The sequence below is a fragment of the Rhinichthys klamathensis genome, unplaced genomic scaffold (genome assembly GCF_029890125.1).
Source record: "Rhinichthys klamathensis goyatoka isolate OS25496 unplaced genomic scaffold, OSU_Roscu_1.1 h1tg000124l_1, whole genome shotgun sequence".
NCBI classification, from domain to species: Eukaryota; Metazoa; Chordata; class Actinopteri; order Cypriniformes; family Leuciscidae; genus Rhinichthys; species Rhinichthys klamathensis.
In genome coordinates this window covers 61,694-79,743 of record NW_026606661.1, presented here as the reverse complement: position 1 = coordinate 79,743, position 18,050 = coordinate 61,694, and the positions used below count along the sequence as shown (strand labels likewise).

The 18,050-nt window shown below is 36.8% G+C and overlaps 2 protein-coding genes across 3 annotated transcripts in view; both read right to left on the bottom strand.

Moving 5' to 3' along the window:
- Positions 1-4,078, bottom strand: part of kcnb1 (potassium voltage-gated channel, Shab-related subfamily, member 1) — a 52,248-nt gene extending 48,170 nt beyond the window's left edge. The window contains exons 1-2 of one of the 2 annotated variants that reach the window (XM_056256168.1): positions 3,608-4,078; positions 820-1,492 (exon numbers count right to left, since the gene is read on the bottom strand). In XM_056256168.1, coding sequence (XP_056112143.1) covers positions 820-1,395 — 576 coding nt within the window. In that variant the 5' untranslated portion in view covers positions 1,396-1,492; positions 3,608-4,078. Of the gene's footprint in view, positions 1-819; positions 1,493-2,908; positions 2,954-3,607 lie in introns of those variants that run through there. The other variant, XM_056256169.1, reaches the window with a different exon arrangement.
- A 756-nt stretch (positions 4,079-4,834) lies between these two features.
- Positions 4,835-15,694, bottom strand: ptgis (prostaglandin I2 (prostacyclin) synthase). The gene is made up of 10 exons (XM_056256167.1): positions 15,595-15,694; positions 15,358-15,481; positions 14,379-14,554; positions 13,711-13,857; positions 13,019-13,143; positions 12,703-12,884; positions 9,550-9,688; positions 8,923-9,104; positions 6,024-6,175; positions 4,835-5,097 (listed from the first exon to the last, which is right to left on the bottom strand). Exons 1-10 carry the CDS (start codon positions 15,657-15,659, stop codon positions 4,953-4,955), a joined length of 1,437 nt encoding a protein of 478 aa, XP_056112142.1. The 5' UTR covers positions 15,660-15,694; the 3' UTR covers positions 4,835-4,952.
- Between the last annotated feature and the right edge of the window lie 2,356 nt (positions 15,695-18,050).

Genomic DNA, 18,050 nt, shown 5'->3' with positions numbered 1-18,050 from the left:
AACTAAAAATGATGTAGATCATAGAGATGTCAGACCTGCAACTATGATCGACACATAGAAGGTCTGAAGTCTGAATGTTTACATGGAAATACTGAGTTTTGAATTGTGTGAGAAGCAGGAGAGTGCCACTCTGTTGTGATTGATTACAGGACTGAAGCAATTTGGTTAGAGTCCAAAGGCTTGAACTGCACTTTTTACATCTCCCTTTTAAGCTAATTGAGTGTTGTTAAATGCTTATGTGGAGTTTTTTTTTACATTTGTTTTTTTTTTCTGATATCTGAAAATCTATTTCTAATATCAATAATTGGGAGAGTAATTTCAGATATCTAAAATGGCTTTGCAGTAACAATCATATTCATGATATCAGAAATGAACATTGTCATAGTGACAATCAAATGATCAATATCAAAAATGAATTTTTTTACTAGTAGCAATTCAATTGTTGATATCAAGAACAAACAAGGTTTTAACTAGTAAGAATTGTATTTCTGGTATGTGAAATTGGAATTCCAACTAGTAAGAAATCAATTCTTGATTTTGAATGGCAGGCTGTGGTGACATTTAGTGAAAAGAGTGATGATACTATAGAAATGTATTTCCTGAAATCAAAAATTGCCATTGTCACTAGGGAAATATAATTCCCTACATCAAGAATTAGCATTTTAACTAGTGAAAATTTTATTGTTGATATCAAGAATTCCTATCCTGCATGGAAATGAATAGGCCAATATAGGCTTGCCATAGTTGTGTGTTTATGTTTGAATCTTGGCCTGTTTATCAGTCGGGTAAGATGCTGTCAGTGTATGTAGTGATGCATACCTTGGCTGCTACAGATGAGCCCGGTTTCTCTAGTAGGTCCCAGAGTTTCTTCCTTTTCTCTGAACAACACGTATTATCAAATTCTTCGCCCTCCCGGTCCTTCATAGTATCCGCTTCCCGCTTGAGCTCCTCGTTCATCTGCTCTTTCTTTTGGTGGTACCGGGCCTGGCAACACGACTCCAGGTAGATCTCATCCACCCCCCAGTAGTCTAGCTCCAGGCTGAAGGACAGGGCACACATTTCCTCCATCATGTGCAACTTCCCAGTGCGGTAGAAGTTCAGAATAGACGTGAACGCCCCTGGGTGCCGGTCAAAAAAGTACTCGTTGTCGTCCAAGTTGTAGTCGTCGCATATGTCCATGAGTGATTCGTGGGTTTTGCAGTCTCGTAACTTGCCCAGTCGTGTGCGCGGCAGTCGGTCCAGGGTTCTCCACAGGACCTCGTGCGGCAGACCCCCTACGTTGAGTTTGACACGCCGGTAGCACGACATGCTCCGGATTATATCCGCAGGCTCCGGGGGCAGAGAGGCCGTCGAGCGAGAGCCAACTTTACTCATTCCTGCGGAGGGTTTATCCATGTTGTTGTTTTTTTTGTTGTTGCGTAGACTACCCTATGATTTTGGCCATGGGACAGGCGGTACCAATGGTTCTCCGAGCTGTTTCATTCTATTCGGGCTGTTGAAGAAAGGAGAAGCAAGAACTGAGTTGTGTGTTTTCTGAAGTTTTATCAGTTCTTCTAAATAAATAAATTACCAACAAATTACCAGCATGAGCATATTTAATTAAAAGTCTGACTGCTGAACAGGTTAAGGAACTGAAAATCAGAAAAAAAATCAGTTAAATTTGAATGACTTTTGATTAACGGTTCCTGGACGCGCATCGAATCTGCGCGCGCCATCCGTGTTGTTCGATTCTTGAACGAATGACTCTTATGAGTCGGTTCTTTTTAGTGAATCAAAACCATGTAGCAGGACTAGTGTAATCTGATTCTTGCAATAAACGTCTTTTATGAGCCGGTTATTTTCATCGAATTAATAATAATATCCACCTTATTTTTCAGGTAAGCGCGGGCGCGGCCATTTGTATGCTAATTTTAATGTGTCTGGCTTCCGTTGTCATTCGCTTCCATTTATTTTTAAAAAACAGCTTGCTATGCTACTTGATATTGCAAACTGGTATTTCTCACCATATTAATTTAATATTGTCTTAATTACAAACACGCTGGTTTGTAGCGCAAACAGTTTTACAGTTTACTGCACTTTGATATATTATTCTTATTTCACTAAAGTCTCGCACATTCACAGAAAACACCTTAACTTCCGCGTTGAAAAATAAGGTAAATAGCGCGACCAATATGGTTCGAATCCTAAACGAATGACTCAATTCGATTCTTTTCAGTGATTCAGTAAGAGAGCACAAACAGTGTGGCTAGTCAGAGTTTTTTTGTGTGAATCCAAACATAGCCTACAGCTCGAGCATAGTTTAGTGAACTGCATTTACTTTAAAAAGTGTGTGAAAAGTCATTAAAATATCTGTGTAAGCCCACTTTTTTTAAAGAACTGTGTTCAATTAATTGATGCCCTGTTTTGGCATCTGAAATGATCTAGTATTTTGACAACAGGCTATCGAGGGCAGTGAATGCAATTCGAAGTTTTAAATATTAACGTTATGCTACTAAATGAATCTGAAAGAGAGTCGTTAACAGAACCGTTAAGGAAGCGGAATCGTTAAGATGAATCGCAATCGTTAAGATGAATCGCAATCATTCAATTCCTTACGAATCCCAAAGCCTTCGAGGTCGCTGTCCACCAACGTGGTGCTGAATCGCCTGCTGCTTTCCTGAAGGCAGTTTTTGTCGAAGTTAAAGGCCCTCTCGTCTCTATAAACTCACGAAAGATAACAAACATTTTAATCCAAATATATTGGAACGCACGTGATCCACCTGTAAACTTTTGAAAGGAACAGGCTATTTAATCATCAACATCATCTCGCTGGGAGTGAGAACTCCCCATATTCCTTTTGCTGTATAGTATTAAAATACTCCATAAACTATGAAGTAAAAGACTTAAAGGTTATATTTAATTTCCATACCTTGTAACTAAAGAGTTAAGTGTAACGTCGGCTGGAGCCCAACCGTAACCTACATCTGCAGCAGCAGCAACAACATGCAAAATAGGAGGAAAACATGATGACATGATAGACGTTTTGGTTTAGCCTTACACACTGCGAAGCTAATTAAAATGGATTTTAATGAGCATCGCACGTCTTTTCTTGGATAAAATGCTATTAGTTGCATAAGGCAGTCATCACATCAATGTGTCAATGCAGCTGCGCTTATGATATGATTTCATTGATCTCGTGCACTTGAAGAAAAAAGTGACGCTAAATACACAAAGCACGTTATTCGGGACCAACAAAGGACATATTCAAAACATTTTGGCAATGTGCTATCATAAAGACATTAAATATAATTTAAACGTTGTAGGAGTGGCATCTAGCAGTATTGATCCTGCATCATAAATAGAAAAAATGCATCTTCAGACGTGTTAAAACAGCATTATAACCTAATTGCAGCTGTAGTTATTAGTATGGCATGTTCAACTGCATAAAATGCAATTGAATAGTATTTTTTTTTTAAAGCGTATAGCTCATCTACACATCATGTCACACTTTTCCCATTAGGTTTTCGGCAGAAATTTCCAATGTGATCAATAGGCTAATACTTATTTAAGCATACGGTAAATATAAAAACAGGGTAGACTGATAAATATCGGTTGAAAGAAAACCCACCTTAATTTGTGAAGACTTATTGCTGACAGCGGTGAGAAATTAAGCATTTAAATGGGCGAAAACGCAGGGACGCCAGTTTAAATAAGCCAGTACACAGCAGCTCGATCATCTTCTCCAGACATACACATATCGCGCCGCTCGTGGAAAAAGATCAACAAGTCTTGGGGTGAATCCACACTGTTTTCGTTCACTGATGTCTAACATCTCTTGCGTGAAGGCGACAGCTGCTTTCCTTGCAGATGTCTGGCTCGCCGTAGTCTCGTCGCCCAATGGCAGAGAGACGATCGCGCTTAACCCTTGCCGCCCGACACCAATAGGCTCTTGGAGCAGCTCCTTGTGTGTGGTTAAGAGGAACCTGCGTGAAAATGGCGCCTGGAGATAGGGCAATACCGAAAACTAGCCACTAACTAGTCATATGCGTTCGGAAACACATCAGCTTTTTGGGGCAGTGCTCAAGCAACCTATGAGTCAGTTCAGCCATAGCTGCAGCTCCCTGAATATGCGAGTTTGATTTAATATTTTACCAAGATGAAGCACAGCAACGGTACTAAGATGCTCTTGGGTCTCCAATCATTCGATTCAAGAAGACCTTATATTGAATTTCAGCAAATAGAGCAAATTATCTATCCTAATTATTTTGAGGGTAAATATTAACCTTGATAATCTGTTGAGATTGACTTTTCTGTCTTTAAATTATAGTGATGTAGTGTAGATAGGTGCAAGCATGATTTGTTACATTTACTTTAAAAGATTGCAAGAACATGAGAAGCAAGTCTTTTGTCTCAAAATAAATGTGATCATTACAGGGTTTTCCCACTAGAAACCTAAATCTGCAAACAAAATTATATTATATTTTAGAACATATATTAAACTAGATTTTTTGGTTATTGCACATAATGGATCAATTTCCCATTAGAGAAAAATAAAAAGTGGATTTTACCCTGGGGTAACCTATGTTCCTTTGACCTAGTCAAAAGACTAGACAGATCGAAGCTTTAACTTTGTTGTATAACAAAGTAGACATGCATTTTTCCAAAATCTGACCATTATTCACTGTAGTAGCACATTTACTTCGGTTTGGCATCAGTTTGACCCTGACGAACAAAAAATTGCAGAAAAATATAATACAACATCTGCGAGGTGATTTAAAGCAGGTTATCAAAATTAAAATTGCATTAGAAAAGTGATATGTAAATCCAAATGACATCATGAATGACTAAACCAGAGTTTAAAAAAATACAATATTTATTATTTCAAAAAGTATTTAAAACATTGCTAAAACATTGTTGTAAAAAAGAACATTGTTATCTGTACAGTTTTAATAAGATTTGGCATATTAGCACGGTCAAGATCTGATTCTGTAGCGGATCTCTAGATCTCCCGCTGGTTGAAGAATGCCAAAGCCATATCGGCTGGGGTCTACCAATGGCAGCGTTGCATTCTTGTTACATAGCTCCAGATCAAACCGAGCCAAGATTGTGAACACAAGCCTAAAGGGATTGGAAAAATTAGAAAATAATTCCAAATGTCATTATAAGTTGCTAACAGACAGAAGCATTTAATTGGCAAAATCTTATGGATGTACATGTACTTAGAGCAGGTGTTGATAAAACAAGGACTAAAGGTGTGGTCAGATTAGTCAAATTTTGGTAATAATTTTGCGAACAAAAAAGACCCATTGATTATTGTCAATAGTCTAGTAATGTATGAAGCACTGTTAATACATAAGGCACTTTCAAATTAAGCAGCATTCTGTTGGTCAACGCGATGAATCTAAGTAACCAACTTGAACACAAGCAAACTTGTTCGCCCTCATACGATACTCCCAATCGTGTGGATTCCTATTGAAATGATTGGAAAATTTTGCGCAGCAACAGTAAATGTGACTGCACTGAGGATGTATTATGCTATGAGGCATATACAGAGGACCTATTATGCCATAATTAATAGTTTTTCAGGCTTGAATGTTCAAAAAACACATTATTTTTCACATATTTTACATTGTTGCAGTACCTCTCGTCCCCTTCTGTCAGTAACACTCTGTTTAGTTCCTGTCTCTATGAAGCCCCTCCTTCAAAAATATTACTGTACTTTGATTGGTTGGCTGGACCATTGTGTTGTGATTGGTCAAACTCATCGAGCATGTTTCGGAAATGCACCTTACCATCTCCACGAATTTCAACACGCTACTAAGGCAACTCAACCAGGCTTCAGATTTATTTAAATAAGGAATATTGTGACGTGTACTGAAGAAAATTCAAGACTACAATCGAGAGAATAACTTCCCTTGTAGTGACTTTGTGCTTTGTAACTTTCCAGACCTTTTTTAATGCTCAAACAGCAACATTACACACTAAAGAAAACAGCATAGTGGGTCCTCTTTAAGTGTTGATGTGTTGAATGCTATTATACTCACTCTTTAATTGCACTAACTGCAAAATACCGTCCTGGACACAGGTTGTCTTGTGTCCCCCAGGGCACAGAGGGATATTTCACCCTCACCCCTTCCTTAAAGAAGTCCTTCCTCTCTGTCCCATCTGCATTAAGGAAGCGGTCAAACTGGAACATCTGTTGCATTACGAGAAGACAGGCAGAGTTAAAATTTTGATTATTGTGTCTTTGAGTGTAAAATTAATACATCATAATGGTATTAGTAGCACCTGCCAACAACAACATTAAGATTGTCTTGATGAAACACTGTAAAGCAAGAAACTGTGCTTATGTGATATGTTTGTGAGACGTGTCCAATGTTTGCTTGCAAGAACAGCATCTTGCTGTGCTGTTAATCAATTTACTATTAATCAGTAGGGTTGACATATAAGATTGGATCAGATCTGTAGTTCACAGTGCCAACACACAGCACTACGGTGTGCAACGTCAGCATTTTGGCCTACAAAGTGGTGTGTGCGTCTGTTTCTCACAGATAGTAGGAGCAGCAGCAGTGTCTATTAACTGTGGCCCCCTTCCCCCTATTTGTCTTTGTGCCAATGACAGCACTTGAATGGCTAATCCCAGATATTTTACTAGATTAGCCCTTTGACCTGTGCAGAATGTAATCCAAGCTTGATCATAATAGTGGACGTCAATAAAGATAAATAGGTTTAGGTTATGTCAATAAGTGAGGCGTGTTAATAAAGCAATACACCAGCCTTTCTCAAACTTTTTTCAGTCAGGGCACCTTTCAAAAGTGCATAAAATCTCAAGGCACCCTAGTGTAAAATATAATTTAAAAACACTGCATAACCCAAATGTAAATGCAAATGTCCTGTTTATTTAGACAGAACAGTAATGAACAGAGCATAATACGAACTGTAAATAACAATAATAATAACAATTTTATAGCACCTTTTGGTATATTGTGGTCAATAAAAACAATTATTTGCTTATAATTAACATGACAATGTGTACAAAACTAAAGTGGCCTAAATTCACGTTTATTTTTACGTTTCTGTCAGTCTGAGGTGTTGTTGCTATAACGCGTTGCTATGGGTTGCCGCTGCGTCACTTGCGTCAAGTTGTGTGTGTGTCTTGCTTCGGTCTTGTGAGACGGATTTTTATGGTTAATTTTATATACCGTATTTTCCGCACTATAAGGCGCACTTAAAAGCCTTTAATTTTCTCAAAAAACGACAGTGCGCCTTATAATTCGGAGCGCCTACTACATGGATGGTGAACACACGTTCACCAAGACGGGGAGACAGCGCCGGGCGACTTACGCCACTATCTGCCAATGGATCGTGGATGCCTGGGCTGATATATCAGTCTTAACTGTGATCCGAGCTTTCACGAAGGCAGGGAATATTCTCTTTATCCTGTTTTCGGTCGAAGTCCACAGTAGTCGATTGTCGAGTTCGCGTGCGCGCGCGCGCGATCAAACCTCCTCCGTGTGTTCAACATCTGATCCGGATGAACTCTCCATTTGAGCTGATATATTCTCAGAACACCACACAGCACCGTCATCGGCTGACAGCTGACAGTCTGAGTCTCCACTGTTGCTTAGTTACCAATGATCGCGCGCGCGCACTCGACAATCGCCTACTTCGACCGAAAACAGGAAGAAAATACGGGTATGTGAGCAGCTGGCTGAATAAACATCATTTTTATTCATATCTTTCACATTTACTGCAGTCAGATTCACCGTGTTGCACCCGTTTAAGTCAACAGGGTGCAAATTTTAAAAAGAGGATAACACGGTGTAGGCAACACCGTTTTTTTTCCGTATATATTTCCGTATATATTTATCTAAAATGAATTTACAATTTTATTAATACGTTCATACGTTTAAAAAGAAGAAGAATGTATTTATTTAAATATATTTATATATGAAATGTCAGATTTTTATTTTATTTAATTTTTTTAGCCTACGTCATTTTTTGGCGGCACCCCTGACACAGTCAGGGGGCACCCCAGTGTGCCGCGACACCCACTTTGAGAAAGGCTGCAATACACAATACCTTATCTGCCCAAAAAAAAAAAACTCTTAGCATTGCATAGCAACACTAAACATCAAAAACATTTAAAACAGTCAGTTACATCTAAAAAATAAGTTAACATTTTAGAAACGTGAACTTGACATCTTGATCCTAAAGAAAGTACAGAATAAGATTAAATTAAATATATATACTTTTTATAATTTTGAATTATATTTTAATTTTAAATGAAATATATATTTTTTTGCTATATAATTGCAATGTTATTAAATTGAATATATATATATATATAAAAAAAAATTATTTCCCCCCCCATTTTCTAATTGGTACTTATCAACCACATCCTGTTGGTGAGTTCTTAAGGTGTTAAATTAAATTCACATACTGTATATTCCTTCCATTTTATAACAGTTTTTTTATTTTTCATTTTCTGATTGGTACTTGCCCATGAAAAAGTCACCAACACGATGCCATGGTGTTGCTGTGTGATTGTTAAGGTGTTTGAGTTGTTTCTAACATGTTCCTATGTAGTTGTTAGAGTGTTGTAGTTGATTTCTATGGCATTGCTATTTGGTTGCTGGGGTACTCTGGCTTGCTCTGGGTCAAACATTTGAAAAGAGCCAACCACCAAGTCTCTATTATATTCTAGATGTGGTGTGGTACCTTTATGTGAGTCTATGAAAATGTTTGGCTGTAAAATAAAGCAGTGTAAGCACTTGAGTCTATTTGAAATGCACCTATTTTTGATCAAGTGAAAATCAATACACGTTTCAAATTTATCTCAAATCTCGCACAGATGTTCTACAGGTAATAAATGATTTCTCCCCCAAGTGAATCTCATCTTTCTGCCTGGTTGAGTTCAGGAAGTGGAATCTGAGAGTGTACCTCTGGCTGTTGGTGGATCTGCGGGTCCATTTGAGGGCTGATGAGGGGGAAAACGCACAGGCGATCGCCCCGTCGGAGATGGTATTCTTGGCCATTGCTTAAACGAATCTTCTTATCTTGTATCACTTCTCTAGTGATTAGAGCAGCTGCAGTTAGACGCAGAGTCTCTCTAAGAACACTATCTGTAAAAACAAGTGACATTAAAGAAAAAAATTTATTTTAATTTGAAATGGAATTGACTTTGTAATTCCCATCTTGCAATATATATATATATAAGCGCATGAACAAACAAACACACACACACACACACACATAAATATTAAGCTGTAAAATATAAAATAAAAATATAATTAAATACAAATATAGTGCTGTAAAATCCACATTATTATATATTTACAAACTTTTATGTTACTGACACCCCTAATATATATATATACTGCATATAGCAGTGCTGTAAAATACACATATATTTACAAACTTTTATGTTAGATAGTGACACCACTAATATATATATACACACACACACAAATTTTAATCCAGGATTCAAAGGCAGAAATAGATGTGCATTTACATAAGATTTTCTATATGTATTATAGGATGATAAGCTATCTCACTGATGTGACCTACCAAACACTGGAGTGTTTTTCTGTGTCTCTTCTGGACGGAGGTGTTTTCCACCTTGGATTTCCTTTCTCACAGCCCTTAGCGCTTCAGGGTGGGTGAGTAAGTAGCCCAGTACCCAGAATGCAGCGGGACCTGCGTTCCCCTGAGGACATAAACATACCTTAAATTACTTTCAAACCAACCACTAAAAAGGTTCTTCTGACACTGAATATTTTTTTACATGAAATGTCTGGCTTTACTTGATCTAAAGTAAACTTATTTAATAGCCTGAAAACCAAGAGAGAGTCACCTGCCACACTGACGTGTCACAAGATGTATGACATTTTTATATAAATATACAGCAGGGTCTAACCTACACCATATTGCTTCTCCATAAGCGGTTTTATATCAATACTGCTGTCAGTGTGTGCAGAGCAATGCAGTTAAACCTGTCATACAACAATTGCTGTGGGGTCAGAGAGACTCCGCACTGACAGTCAAGGTCAATGAGGGATGAAGACTCTGAAACAGACTGTTAGGCGAACCTGTCTGTCAATAAACCTGACACAAAGCTTTCTGTGTGAGGACATTACCATGTGATTACCATTACTTTTGAACTACATTCAAAAGTTTGGGGTCAGTAAGATTTTGAACTGTTTTTGAAAGAAGTCTCTTATGCTCACCAAAGCTGCATTGATTTATTTGATCAAAAATACAGTAATATAGTGAAATAGTATTACAATTTGAAATAACTGTAATTCTATTTGACTATATTTTAAATTATAATTTATTCCTGCGATGGCAAAGCAGTCTTGGGTGTCACATGATCCTTCAGAAATCATTTGTAATGCTAATTTGGTGCTCAAGAAACATTTCTTTCTATTATGAATGTTAAAAACAGTTACGCCGCTTAATTTTTTTTTGTGGAAACCGTTATAGTTGTTTTCAGGATTGTTTGATGAATAGAAAATGTATTTGACATTTATTAGCATTACATTTTTTTTAGTAATACAGTAAAAGTCTTTACTGCCCTAGTGCATTTGCTAGGGCATTGTTAGGTGGTTGCAACACCACAACTATATAATGATAACGGCACAGAGAAACATTATTGTTGGAATCACTTTCACAACAATATTTTTCCAGCTAATGAACGACAAAAACATTGACAGCCAATCAGAATCAATCCTGCTTAAAAGAGCTCAAGCATTTAAAGCAGCACGTGCTTATAATAAACAACAATATTGTTCGTTGATGCTAATATAGTTATTGTTATAGGTATCTTTATAATTATTGTTCTTGGTGTGAAAGGGCTTTAAGTCTTTTATATTCTATTTGATAGATTTGTCTCTTTCTTCCATCAGTGGGGAAAATTTAGGCCTGATTGCTTAGAAATGTAATAGCACACTTCTCTTAACAAGCCACATTATGTATTTGCAGTAGCATTCATGTGCAAAACACAAACTATAGGGGATGGGTTGTGTGCCAAATCTTAATATGTATGGCTAGGAGTTTACCGAACCCTAATCCCTAACCCTAAATATGAGCAATGGTATTATTAGCAAGCACCACAAAGTATGCAGTGAAGCTATTTCTCTTTTGTTATACTGCTCTCATGTGGATATATTGGAGTACTGCTGCATGATGGCTTATACAATGTAAATCCATGCTCAAATTTAAAAAGGAATAGGTTGTCATTCTAAACCCATCTAACACCCTTTATGTTTTATGTCCCTTTTAGAGCTTGACAGCATACTGTATGTTTTCAGTGTATGGAAAGAGCACTGTGAAAATGTCTCTGTCTTTGTGTTCCATAGAATGTTATATATACTTGGAACAATATGAGTGCGAGTAGATGACGGCATAATTTTTTAATTGTTGGGTGAACTAATCATTTAATTGTGCCTCAAGGTGTTGATTTAGATATTTTATACTGTCAAGCTTGAATAAAATTTCTCTAATATGCACGTAATAATTCTGTCAAACAAAAGGGAAGCATGAACACCTCCTTTGCGTAATTCCCTTCAGTTACAATAGAATCATTCAGCAAATGCTGTTTGGCCTCAGGATGTAGCGTTTAGGTGTGCTTTGGGCAGCTTGTCAAATTTTGTGTTCATGTACTCTGGAAATGTCAGGAACTCGAGTGAAATCAAACACTTGTGCATTCCACAGGTAACAGCCTCTTTTGTATGCGGTAAGATCACAACGAGTCCAAAACCGCCTATCCCTATGGCAACTTCAAGGTGTTAGTATATCACCACTATGTAGTTATGAATGATATCATTCGAAAATAATTCTAAAAGGAATAGTTCACCATAATGTTCATGACGATGAACTTCTACTTTACCCAATAGTTCATGTTATTCCAACCCTGTATTTATTTTTTGTGTTTTCTAAGTAAAATACAAAAGGAGATCTTCCATACAAGGAAAGTGAATAGTCATTTGAACTGCCAAACTCAAAAATAGACACCATAAAAGTATCTATATTTGAAGTCTTCTGAAACCATATGGGGTTTATTGTTATGGAAAAGAACAGGGAATTGAGGTATACTATTCTAAAGTTTGGGTCAGTAAGATTTTTATTTTAAGAAATTAAAACTTTAATCCAATAAGCATGCATTAAATTGATTGAAATTAACAGTATAGACTTATTACGTTGTCATAAAAAATAATTATTTCAAAGAAATGCTGTTCTTTTGAACTTTCTATTCATCAAAGAATCCTGAAAAAAAGTATCATGGTTTCCAGAAAAATATTAGGGAGCTCAAATGTTTACAACATTGATAATAATAATACATGTTTCTTAAGCACAAAATCAGCATATTCAAATTATTTATAAAGGATCATGTGACACTGAAGACTTGAGTAATGATGCTAAAAATTCAGCTTTGCATCACAGGAATAAACTACATTTTGAAATATATTAAAATAGAACCGTTATTTTAAATTGTAAAAATATTTCAAAATAATACTGTTTTTGCTGTATTTTTTATCAAATAAATGCAGGCTTGGTAAGCATAAGAGACTTCTTTCATAAACATCGTAACTTTTGAATGATAGTGTATGTTTACTATTACAGAATGTGTTCTTGTAACTATTTTGCGCAATGCATTTGGATTTATATGCCAGTATGTGTTGTGAAAGGACAACTAAGTGATACAGACAGGGAGAAACTCACCTGTGTGACCCATAGCTGAAGCAGCATTGCTCTCCTCTGAGTCTCAGAATCAAGGCCTTCATCCTGAAGTTGCTCTACATATTTTCCCAACCATGACTGTTCTTTTGGTTTTCTATCTAAACATTGTGAAGTCAGGCATTTCCACAGTTTTTCTCGTGCTGAGTTTGCGATTTGTTTCTCCGCTAATGAATGCATACAAAACACAGGTTAGTTATGTAATTATCATCTAATGAAAAATTAATTTACAAAGAAAAAATAATGTAAGAATGAACATCTGTTTTTCTTACCAATTTCTTTCAAATGAAACCTGCATTACCTTTGTTTACAGTAGTTCGAGCCAGTTTAGGCAAAAGCTTGTCAAACCGGCGAAACTCCTCGTAAACTTCTGTTAGTGCTGCACTATTGTTATTCTCTACTCCGAACACAGTGAGATACCCAGTCCTGCAGAGAAAAAAAAAGACAGGAAATGAGAGGTATGAGGATATGCAGCATAAAAATAAAAACTAGAAAGCCGATTAAGTGGGCCTTTTGCACTAAACCCGTTTTTTCGAGACTGTTAAAACAACATTTAAGCATTTGATTGGTCACCATTGTCACAAAATGCCACGTTTTACTGCATGACCTAAAGGCATATATGAAATAATTAAACTGCACCTTGTGGAGGCATGACAGTCTTATCTGTACAATAGCAAGTGATAATTATTGTGCCAGCTTTTGGGTGGGACAGTTCTGCTAGCTGATGGGTACAGAATGATTGCCCAATCAAGTATTTAGCCAATCAGTGTGCAGGTGAAGCAGTTTCTCACAATGACACAATGATGTTTTTAGAACACTGTGTGATGCACAAGACGCGACTGTAATGGTTAAAGACGTCAGTCTAGTTCGTGTTTACATGATAAAACATTGGAAAAGTTGCATAGAGGAATGGAAAAACGTCTTTTGTGTGAACAGCCCCTTATAGTCTTAAGGGGTTTCTAATATGTTGATTTTAGAGGATGTCATACATACTTGAAGAGCAAGCTGTAGCAAAAATTAAAGAGTCCATCTTTTTTCCACTCAGATATCTTAAGGTCCATTTCTAAAGAGTCCATGAGCAGGAGGAGGTTGTTCTGCATTGAGCTGCAGAGTTGGGTCAAAGCGGTCCCCTGAAAATGCCTAGTCAAACACACAGAAACACATACTGTATATGTATATGACAGCTTTAATATTTTTAATGTTATCAAAAAATCTATTTAGCATTTAAAACAATTTAAAAATATTTCTGTCATGACAACTCTCTGTATGTTTGGCATGGTAATGGATATGACAATGTTAATATGTTTGGTCTTGGGAGAGTAGATCTGTTATGCTGCTGCTGCTGTTATTGCTACTGCTACCTCAGGGTAAGTACAGGACTTGCTACTGCCAATACATACATGAATTACCCGTAGCAGATCTATACAGGTGGAGGGTTTTTAAAAGTGCGCTGCAAACTGCTACAGCAGACACAGGCCAAGTATTTGAAAGTTTAGCAGCAAGCTCATTGGCTACTGATACAGCAGGAACCAATCAGCTGTGCCCTATTGAAAACGATGCCTGCCCTGCACCATTCTAGAGTTTCATGACAGAACTTTGTATTAAAAAAAAAATCCCCAGGTTGACATTAGTTCAGAAAGAGCGATTTATCAGAAACCTACATCTTTGCTCTTTCCTTCTCAGATTCAGGGTTGTGATTGGGCAGATTTAGGCTGAAGATTCTCTTCATTAGGATATGAGCATAGGCAGTCTGGTCAAGCGTGTTCAAATCTGCCAGGACTTCATCATAGCAGTTCGAGTCCAGCAGAACAGTGATGTATTTTCCTGCTGCACGCACCTAGTTCACAATTAGATCAGTGGTTAGTGCTAAATATGGAAGTAAGATAACACATGAAATGTCATGAAATAGAACAAGATTGTTATCTTAAAACCACCCTAATACATGTAGCCTATGTAAAATCTAGATAAAGATTTATTAAGAAAACAGCCATCTAAGGATAGTTTATGCGTAAAATACATTTTTTTTTTAAAAAGTAACATTTTGTAATAAGGCGAATTATCACAATTGCTTATATATTGCATATATATATATATATATCACTAATTGCTCACAAATATATTTTTTAGCCTATATTTGCAACAAAATGTCTAGTTATTTGAACCTTGGATTTCAGAATTAAGATTCTGCAAACCTGTATGATTTCATTAGCCACATATGACACATTGCATTTGTAAAGTGTAATGTTAGGATTATAAGAAGGTGTCATTGTAAATCTTAGTTTTTCGGGTAGCATTTTTAAATATAGTGTCGCAACTAAGTATGTCAAAGTCAGCAAGAAAGACCCTGTGTCCATAACCATGTAAACTGTATTTAAGGTAGTTGATTGGAAATTTAAAGCAATCTAACATGCTTTACTTCATCTAAAACTATTAAAAACAGCATTTTTCTAATTTGAACTTTGATCAGTTGATTTGAAATGAACTTCAAAAATGCTAAACGCGATTAAAACTGAGTAAAATGCTAACCTGTATTCCCTGTTATTCAGCTACATTAACAGAACAAACGCCCCCTATGATAGACTGCTGAATGAATGCTGCTGTTATTTTACTGTACGAAGATATGACCTAATATGAACTCACTGTAAAAATGTCTCCGTGCTTCTGTTTCATCCGAGTCAGGAATTTAGCAGCATCTTTTCCAAACTCAAGCGCGTGACCAAGCCAAGGAATCATTCCTTTATCAAGAGGAGGTTCATTTCCTCGTCTGCAAAAACATGTTTAATTCGTAATTGTTTGAGATGTGTATTTTTTTGTAAAAAAAAAGTTTAATTCTCTATGAAAGTATCGTTCTTCAGACTCGAGAGCTGTCTGTCTCACCTTGTGCGTCTCGCGTACAAAAACAGAACAACGAGTCCCAGCAGGAGAAGCGCAGTCCACATCATGATGACGAGTGTGCCTGATCTACTGCACTGCTTTCCAGAAGTTAAATACTCAACTGAAACCAACACTAACATACGTCACATCTCATTACGCAAGTCACAACTGTCGAAGCGGTGGGCGTGTAAATGTCTGAATATGACATCTGTCTGTCACGAAAGTTTCAGAAACAACATGACTGTTCGTCACGATGATTAGCGATAAAGCATTCAATACCTATTAAACTGATCATAAACACGATTTCATCAGTTTGCGAATTATGCAACGACCTTTGAGTTGTCAGCTTTTTAAAGGATTTTTCTGTTGTCGAAACGGTGTTTATCTCACATTTATTTTCCTTTTGCCGCCTTTACGTCGAATAGTAATACTTTTGGTGACACGATAGGAATATTAAAATGGCACGGAAGTACGCGATTTCGGACGCAGCCGATATGGCAGGCTAGGCTATGTTTGGCCAAATGTTGCCTAAGCTATTCCACAAGTAGGATATTGCCCCAAATCATTGTTTCGAGGTTAAGAAGTCTAAAATGCAGAAGTTTAGCAATAAATATTTAGCAACAATTCATGACTTCTCAGCAAATGATTCATCATTAAATGGAATGTCAAACAAAACAAAACCATCCACATAATTTTCTAGTTTTCTTCTCACTTATGATTTATTGACAGACACTCTTATATTTGATAAGTGTTTGCTATGGCTTCTTCATTATATTCTGGAATTAGTCTATACATGGGTATAAGATGATGTGTATAAGATCATACTTCACCAAGTGAATATGGGAAATCTTTTGACATGAATCATGATAGGTGTATGGTTTATTGTCCAGCCATTTTCAGAGATTAAGGGTGTGTGTGCTGTCTTCATGTTCATCTACTGATGACGAAGGTCATCATTGTAGATGTGTTTGCTAAATGACAGGTGGGGCATTTTAACGATTCAACTTGATCTGTCTTTATAAATGTAAGAATGGATCTGGTATACTCAATTTGCTTTATGGGTATCTATTTATTAATACAACCTACAGTTTGTCATGATAATTAATAAGAATAATTATATATATAAGTATTATTATTCTCTCTCTCTCTCTCTCTCTCTCTCTCTCTCTCTCTCTCTCTCTCTCTCTCTCTCTCTCTCTCTCTCTCTCTCTCTCTCTCTCTCTCTCTCTCTCTCTCTCTCTCTCTCTCTCTCTCTCTCTCTCTCAACTCAGAAACAAAGAAGAGCTGGATCCAAATGCTGTGAGTTTAGTAATAAAATAAACATAACAAATCCAGAACAGAGAACCAGGGAACAAAATGAGTGCACCAAACATAACATCAATGTAGGACAAGACGCAACAAGGAACATAAAAAAACACTGGGTTTTAAAAACGCAAGGGGTAATTACCAAACAAGACACACCTGGGAACAATCAAAGAACTAAACAAGAAAAACTACAAAGGACTACAAAACATGGCGCAGAACAGTCCACACAAGACCAGGAGAACACATGGCAAGATCATAAATTAATATAAATACAAATTTAGAGAGTAGCCTAAACAATCAAAATTACAGTTTTAAATCTAAGACAAATGCTTGTCAGTTTCTGACTTTCTAGCCTGTCATGCCTAGGCTACATATAGGCTAAAGCAAGAGGCTAAATTATTTACAAAGAGTATTTGTAACAAAGCTAATTCTGAAATCAAAAGCTTTTACACGAGGAGTATGCATATTCAAGTTACAAGTCTTTAGAACAGAATGGCTGACTACAGTCAGTTGATAAGCTGTTAAAAAAGCATTGCTTAAACAGTCCATAAGGTGGTGACTGAGTCACACTGATAAGCTACTGAGCTTCTATAGTCCAATGTTCTGCTATGCCAATTCTCCGAATGGTATGTAATTTGAGAATTTGAGTTAGAAAGAATTCTATTGTGCTAGTTACATTACAGGAAGAAAGAATTAACTTTGTGGTCATTTTCAATTTGCCTACTACCTATTACCTAAGTGTAATAGGCATTGAAGAATGTAATTTTAACTCTTTCCCCACCAGCATTTTTTTTAAGTTGCCATGCAGCCACCACCAGCAATGTTAATCTTTTTCACAAAATTCCACTGCCCCCAGAAAATTTGTTGAATGAATAACATGCAATAGGCTAAAAGAAAAAACAGAGCATCTGCAGACATCCCAACCTGCAAAAAGTCATTTCAGGGAGGTGAAATGACTTTTTGTGACTCCCCATAACGTAAATTTAAACATAAAATAAACAAACTACAAAATGAAAGGAGTGGCAGTGCCCGACTGCGGCATATTAGCATAATAAAAACAGCAATGTAAAATGTCCCAGGCTTCCAACTCCCATTCAACGCTCATTCACGCCATCATCAAGCTACGCCTTTGTTATTGTTTTGAATAAGCGACC

Excerpts from the sequence above, each read along its gene's own strand:
- ptgis (XM_056256167.1), bottom strand. The coding sequence starts at position 15,659 with ATGATGTGGACTGCGCTTCTCCTGCTGGGACTCGTTGTTCTGTTTTTG. Across the intron at positions 9,689-12,702 it reads TTCAGCTATGGGTCACACAG|GGGAACGCAGGTCCCGCTGC; the intron begins GTGAGTTTCTCC and ends TTATGTCCTCAG. Across the intron at positions 5,098-6,023 it reads GCAGTTAGTGCAATTAAAGA|GCTTGTGTTCACAATCTTGG; the intron begins GTGAGTATAATA and ends CAATCCCTTTAG.